Source organism: Octodon degus, unplaced genomic scaffold (genome assembly GCF_000260255.1).
Source record: "Octodon degus isolate 3935 unplaced genomic scaffold, OctDeg1.0 scaffold00053, whole genome shotgun sequence".
Taxonomy (NCBI): Eukaryota; Metazoa; Chordata; class Mammalia; order Rodentia; family Octodontidae; genus Octodon; species Octodon degus.
In genome coordinates this window covers 13,767,417-13,773,509 of record NW_004524629.1, presented here as the reverse complement: position 1 = coordinate 13,773,509, position 6,093 = coordinate 13,767,417, and the positions used below count along the sequence as shown (strand labels likewise).

The window sequence follows — 6,093 nt, the reverse complement described above, 5'->3', positions numbered from 1 at the left end:
TTAAGGGTCTACAGGGTGTTCAGGGTCTCAGTACTAAATCATACTCATAGTGATCCACCTGTTTACAGCCTCCCAAGAACTGGGATTACAGGCATGTACCACCACCCCCAGTCTCAATTGCCATCTCAGTGCACCCTGCAGGCAGGGCCACACAGCAGGCCTGTCACCATTGTTTTTGATCCTAACAACTTGTTTATGAGCCTCTCTCAAGTTGTACTTTTTTGGGGGGGGTGGCAAAGACTAGTACCAGAATTAAATGAGAATAGCACATGTGCTTCAGAAGTTAAAACCAGCATACATAAATCAGGCTTACAGAACATGCTCTTCACCTACAGGATGGACTGCCTGTGCAAATGAAACTGTTATCACTGCTCCCAGGCTTAATCAGTTATGGTTTATCTAGCTGTCCTCCATAGCCTGTCATGGGGCAGGCTTCTAAGAGTTTATGATTCATGGTGCAATGCTGGGATGAGTGTGAGTGCTACACCTGCCCTGGGGCAGGCAGCCTACATACAATAGATGAGAAGGAAAGAGGCTTGCTGTTGTGCTCCTCCCTTTTTTGGTCAATTTTTGCTGTTTTTATGCACCCACAAACTGTTGCCCTCGCCCTCTGCCATGCGCCACTCTGCTTTGGAGCCAGCCCAGTAAGGACTGAAACCTTTTTATTTTTTGCAGAACCGGGGATTGAACTCAGGCCCTTGCACTTGCCAGGGAAGTGCTTATTCCACTGAGCCATCTCCCCAGCCCCCGGGACTGAAACCTCTTACAACTGAGCTAAACAAACCTTTCCTTAATTTTCAGGATTAGGTATTTTGTCTCAGCTACAAGACAAACACAAAGCATGGGACAATTCATTTTTTAAATACTGCTGCTTCATCTTCATAACCTGAGGTAGTAAGCAGGCTCTCTCTGTGCTAGATGAGGAACGGAGGCCTAAGATTCCAACTGCTAAACCCGAGCTAGCCTCTGACCTCCAGACCTGACCTCCAAAGCCCATGCCCTTGACTATCTACTTGCTGCTTAGCATGACCTCCACCATCCACCTTCTCAACTGAGGCTTTCAATTCAGCCCCTCCACAGACCTTGCCCTTTCACACTGCTTCCTATCAATTTATGAACTTCAGAGCTCTAGATCAAATTCAAGCTCCTGAAACTTATCAGCTTACCTAGTGTTTTCCCTGAATCTTTCTTGTATTTACACCGTTACTGTTCTGCCACTGTGGTATGACTTAGGTATCACTATCAGAACATACTAAGCACTCAAGGAACTGCTCAGTACAGTTGTCCATCTGTACTCCTTACACACAGGCACTAAGTCTCCCTGACTTGCACTCTCAGCACCAATACAATACCTGACCCATAGTTAATGCTCTTACATATAAATGTGTTTATTAAACTGCAAACTCTCAGAAAGCAGATTCCTTAATGAATGTTGGTCATCTTCAATGGCAGTAATTCCTAGCACAGGCTGTTTCTGCTTCTGTTGCTAAGGTGTTAATAAGTTTTAAGACAAACTAGTGATTCACAGATATATTTATTTTTTGGTTTTTTTTGAGACAGAGTCTCACAATGTAGTTCAGCCTGGCCTTGAACTCACTAGTAGTCCAGGTTGGCCTCAAATTGGCAGCAATCTTCCTGTCTCAGCCTCCCCAGGGCTGGGATTACAGGTGTGCGCCACTACGCCCGGTATTCTGAAGATTTATTTAAGGAAGAAAACACAGTCATCACAGTCATCAGATTTAATATGAGATATGATAGGATTGTTCCACTTTTCCTTCCTGGATCAGCTTTTCCTTCTTATCCTGTAAAGACAGAAAAACAGCAGATAAAACACAATGCCTTATAGCACAACCACAGTACAGCTCTAAATAGACACTAAGAAAATGTTCCTACTTAAAACTACTTACATTCTAGTAACTGGAAATAAATTACCTATTAAAAAGCATACATTGAAAACCAAATGCAAACACCTTCTGGGAAAGTGTGGCCAATTTATCATACAAGCAAAGACAGCAATTCTGACAAGAGAGTAGACTGGCCATCTAAAGACCAAGACAGATGAGAGTGCTCCAATCCAGATGGCAGCAGCAGACTGGGGCTGGGGCTGAGCTTTGAACAGAGGCCGAGCGGCCTAGTGCTGAGACAGGCCTGTTTCTCTGCAGTCATTCAAGGCTTCTGGCAGAGGCGATTTCCAGCCCAGCTGCTCTTGTTTCTTTACTGTTTATCAAGACATTTTGACATTAATTCACAAAATGTGACCACTATACCCAGAATTCATGCAAAGAAGGAACATGAAAATAATTTACATATTTTGCTAATATGTGAGACAAACATCTCTTTTCAAAACAAATGAAAAGCTAAAAATTTTGCAGAGAAATGTAAAGGTTCATCATAATAGAACAGTTTAGCTCCTATGTATCTTTTTCTTTTTTTAATGTATTTAGTACAGGGTCTACAGGGTCTCACTACACAGATCCGTCTTGTAGTGATTCTTTGTTTTTCAGGCTCCTGAGTGCTGGGATTACAGGTATGTATCACCACGCCCAGGCTCAATCACAGTCTCCGCCCACCCTGGGGGCAGGGCCAGCATGGTAGGGCACGGATGGAACCCCAGGTCCCTGCAGCTGCCTAAGCAGACACTTTAATCTGCTAAGCTATCTGGCTGGCCCCAGTTTCTATGTATCTTCTAATGAGAAAAAAAAGTAACTTAATAATCGCTGTCTGACTTCCTTACATTATTTTTAAAACATTTACCAGGAAAACTCATGAGCTAAGCTCATCTTAGACATTTAAAATGACAAAACAAACACCCCATCTCAAACACAGAGAAAAAGAGAGAGGGTGAGGGAGAAATGGGTGCGGGATATTAAAAGAGACTAAGTGTAAAGCCAGACTATTCTGAACACTCCCAATGTCATCTGAAAGACAAACTGACCCTCAAGGCAGAACCAGGACTAAGATGGGCAGGGAGCCTCACGGCAGTTATCAAAATAAAAAGCTGCATCTGGCACCTACCCAGGAAGCCTATCACACCAAGACTAAGACTAATACTTACCCTACTAGTTTTGAAAACATAATACCAGAAGAGGAGGGGCCCAAGTCCACCCACAAGTCCTATCAGCGAGTTTTTGGGAGTGGGTCTGAAATTGGGATAGACATTAGCTGATCTTGCATAGGTCCAACGAAGCAAAGCAGGATCTTCCTACAATTAATGAAAACAGTTAACTTAAGAAGGGTCATTTTTGGAAACAAATTTATCAGAACTTCTATGCAGCTTCCTAAGGCAACCGCTCAGGTCCCCCTTCTGTCCCTCTCTTGAACAGGAGCTTTCTTTCCCCCAATATTCTGCCTTAAAAGAACTTCTATGAAGGACCAGAGAAGAAAGAAGACTTTATTATGTACAACAGTTAAGGGTATTCCCTGCATATTTTAAAGTTTTAGGAAAGATCTTTCATTTCTAATATTAATAAATCCTTCAGAATTTAAGTCTTCTCATCCTTCAGCTTTCTATTTAAGATTTAAGAATTCCAAAACTTTCTTAAGCCATCAGAGAAGCCACCTTTCCTCATCTATTCCTCTGTGGACTGTTTATACCTTCCTTAAAGTATGACCACCAGAAAGCACACAGTAGTCTCAGCAAGGATTTGAGATCTCATAAGCTCTATCAAATTTGTATTGTTTCCTATTTGTTTATTTAATTTCTGAGACAGGGTCTCACTATGTAGTTCAGGTGGCCTCATAAACTCCCGGTGATCCTCCTGTCTCAACCTTCTGAGTGCTAAGATCACAGGTGTATATCACAATGCCTTGTTGTTTTTTTTTTTTGTTTTTGTTTTTGTTTTTTTACTGAGGATTGAATCCATGGCCTTCTACTGAGCTACATACCCAGTCCTTATTTTATTTCTGGACAGGGTCTTGCTGTGCTGCTAAATTACCCAGGCTGGGCTCAAACTTGTGATTCTCCTGCCTCAGCCTCTGGGACTACCAGCATGCACCAAGACACAATTTCTGGGACCTTTTCTAATGGGCTGAGAAATAAAAATGTGGGGTTCACACCTCAGATCTTCCTGATCCACTCCACCCCCTTCATGTCATCCAGCACATCAAACCTGATCATGTGCATACGTACGTAATGGTTGTGTGAGGTAAAAAAGGTTCTAGCTGGACAGCAAAGTAGGTAACAGCAAATACTGTGGCCCACCATACAGATCAGAGCTCAAATTCAGCTCTATGATTTGCTAATGAGTGTATCTGTATGATCTATGTCCTGCCCATATTGTATTCTCATCTAGAAAATGGAGCAATGGAGCTTCATTCTTTCAAGAGTTGTGACATTTGAGTAAAAACACTCAGGGCTTAGCAAATGTCAGGCACATTGTAATACTTCAGTCTTTATTATATGCAAAGCTTCCTAGAAAAAACTGTTGGTTAGTCTTTTTAAAAAATATCTGATCTGAGATACTTAGCTTTTGCACAGAAAACTATCAAAAAACACACTTGTTAAACAGTAACTTACTGGGCTTTTACTATCTGCTGGGAATGTCACTATTTCATTTAATTTCACAATTAATGGGCATATTTAAAACTATGACTTTGAGTGGTCAAGTTGTGCAAGTTCATAGTTTGCCAATACGTTGCCAATACGTTGCAATTAAAACTTGCAACCAGCGGCTGGGTCGTTAACAAAAACAAACAAATAAAAAAGGAACCATCACTATATTCCCACCAGCTGAATAGTATCTCTAAGAGTTGTGAACAGAAAAGTATAAAATTTTTTTTTTCTTTCATTATACATATTATTCTAAGGCACAGACGCTTCTGAACACGCCGGTTACAAGCCTGGACCTGTGCTAGTCCAGGGACATGTCTTAGACTCACAAGATGAAAGTACTAGATTGTGCCCATTTTTCAGATAGGAAAACGCGGGCTAGGCAGAGTCAGACAACTTTCTCAAAACCGGCCGTAAGGAGGAGTTCCAGGCTGGGCTCAAACCGGGTAAGAGCTGCGTCCAGAAACCATTCTCGACTGGTAGTTCTCTGAGCAAGGTCAAAGGGCCGAAAGGACCCGTGCTCCGGCGCTGGGACCCTGGGCGCGCGCGGCCCGCCGTGGAGGAGGCATTCCGGCGGGGGACCGCAGCCTCCGGCCCTCGCATCCCGCCCGGCCCACCCCCCACTCACTATGAGCGTTCGGCGTTTGGGGTCGTTGTACTGAAGTAGATATTCTCGTTTGAGCCGGGCTCTTATGGCCAAGCGCTCGGCTTGCGCCTTCCGGGTTTCCGCAGATATGTCGTATTCGGCCGGGTCGAGGGTAGAGGGAAGAGTAGCCAGGCGAGCCGGCTTATACTTCGGGAACGCCATCTTGCGTCCCCCCAACTCACAACTGCGCGTGCGCGAGGCCAGACCTGGCCCCGCCCCTTCTATCCTCCGACCTTCAGCCTGAAGAAGTGCGCTTGCGCGTTAGCCGGAAGTCGGGTGACTGGCGTGGAGTCTGAAAGAGAGCCCGGCTCCCTTAACCTTTCTCGGTCGGCAGGTGCTTCAGTGGTGATCTGCGCATGCGCGGCGTGCTTTCCCAGCCCCCTCTTGATTTCCGCACCCGACGGTCTGGGGCCATTTCTTTGCGCTAGTTATTTCACAAGCTCGAACCCTGAGATATTCTGTTTTCTAAAGGCCTCGTTTTCACTGTAGGTCTATCCAGACGGCATGACCTTGGACAGGCCATTTGATGTTTCTGCGTTTCCTTTTCTTTGTACTGTAGATAATAACTTCCGTGTAGCAAACTTTTGAAGATTAAATAAGCTAATGAACAAATGCCCAAAAGCACCTTGCAAATCTTGCAAGCACCCTTATGCAAATCCTGCAAGCACCCTTATGCAAAACAGAAAAGAATTTTCTGTACCCAACTGCGTTGAGTCCATACCATGTAAGTGTAAGCTTTTCATAGGCATGAAATAATGTAGACTATTACAAGTGTTGCCTGACTAGTAGCTCAAGGGAAAAGTGATATGAAATAAAGCTCATGAAGAAATAGTATGTTAAAATGTTTAAAAAAAAAAAAAAAAAAAGTCTTTCCTAAAGTCCTTAGCATGCTTCATTC

At 43.7% G+C, this 6,093-nt stretch overlaps 1 protein-coding gene across 1 annotated transcript; it reads right to left on the bottom strand.

Annotated features, from left to right (window-relative positions):
* Positions 1 to 1,698: 1,698 nt before the first annotated feature.
* Ndufb4 (NADH:ubiquinone oxidoreductase subunit B4) lies at positions 1,699 to 5,397 on the bottom strand. The gene is made up of 3 exons (XM_004633337.2): positions 5,178 to 5,397; positions 3,056 to 3,202; positions 1,699 to 1,802 (listed from the first exon to the last, which is right to left on the bottom strand). Exons 1-3 carry the CDS (start codon positions 5,355 to 5,357, stop codon positions 1,740 to 1,742), a joined length of 390 nt encoding a protein of 129 aa, XP_004633394.1. The 5' UTR covers positions 5,358 to 5,397; the 3' UTR covers positions 1,699 to 1,739.
* Between the last annotated feature and the right edge of the window lie 696 nt (positions 5,398 to 6,093).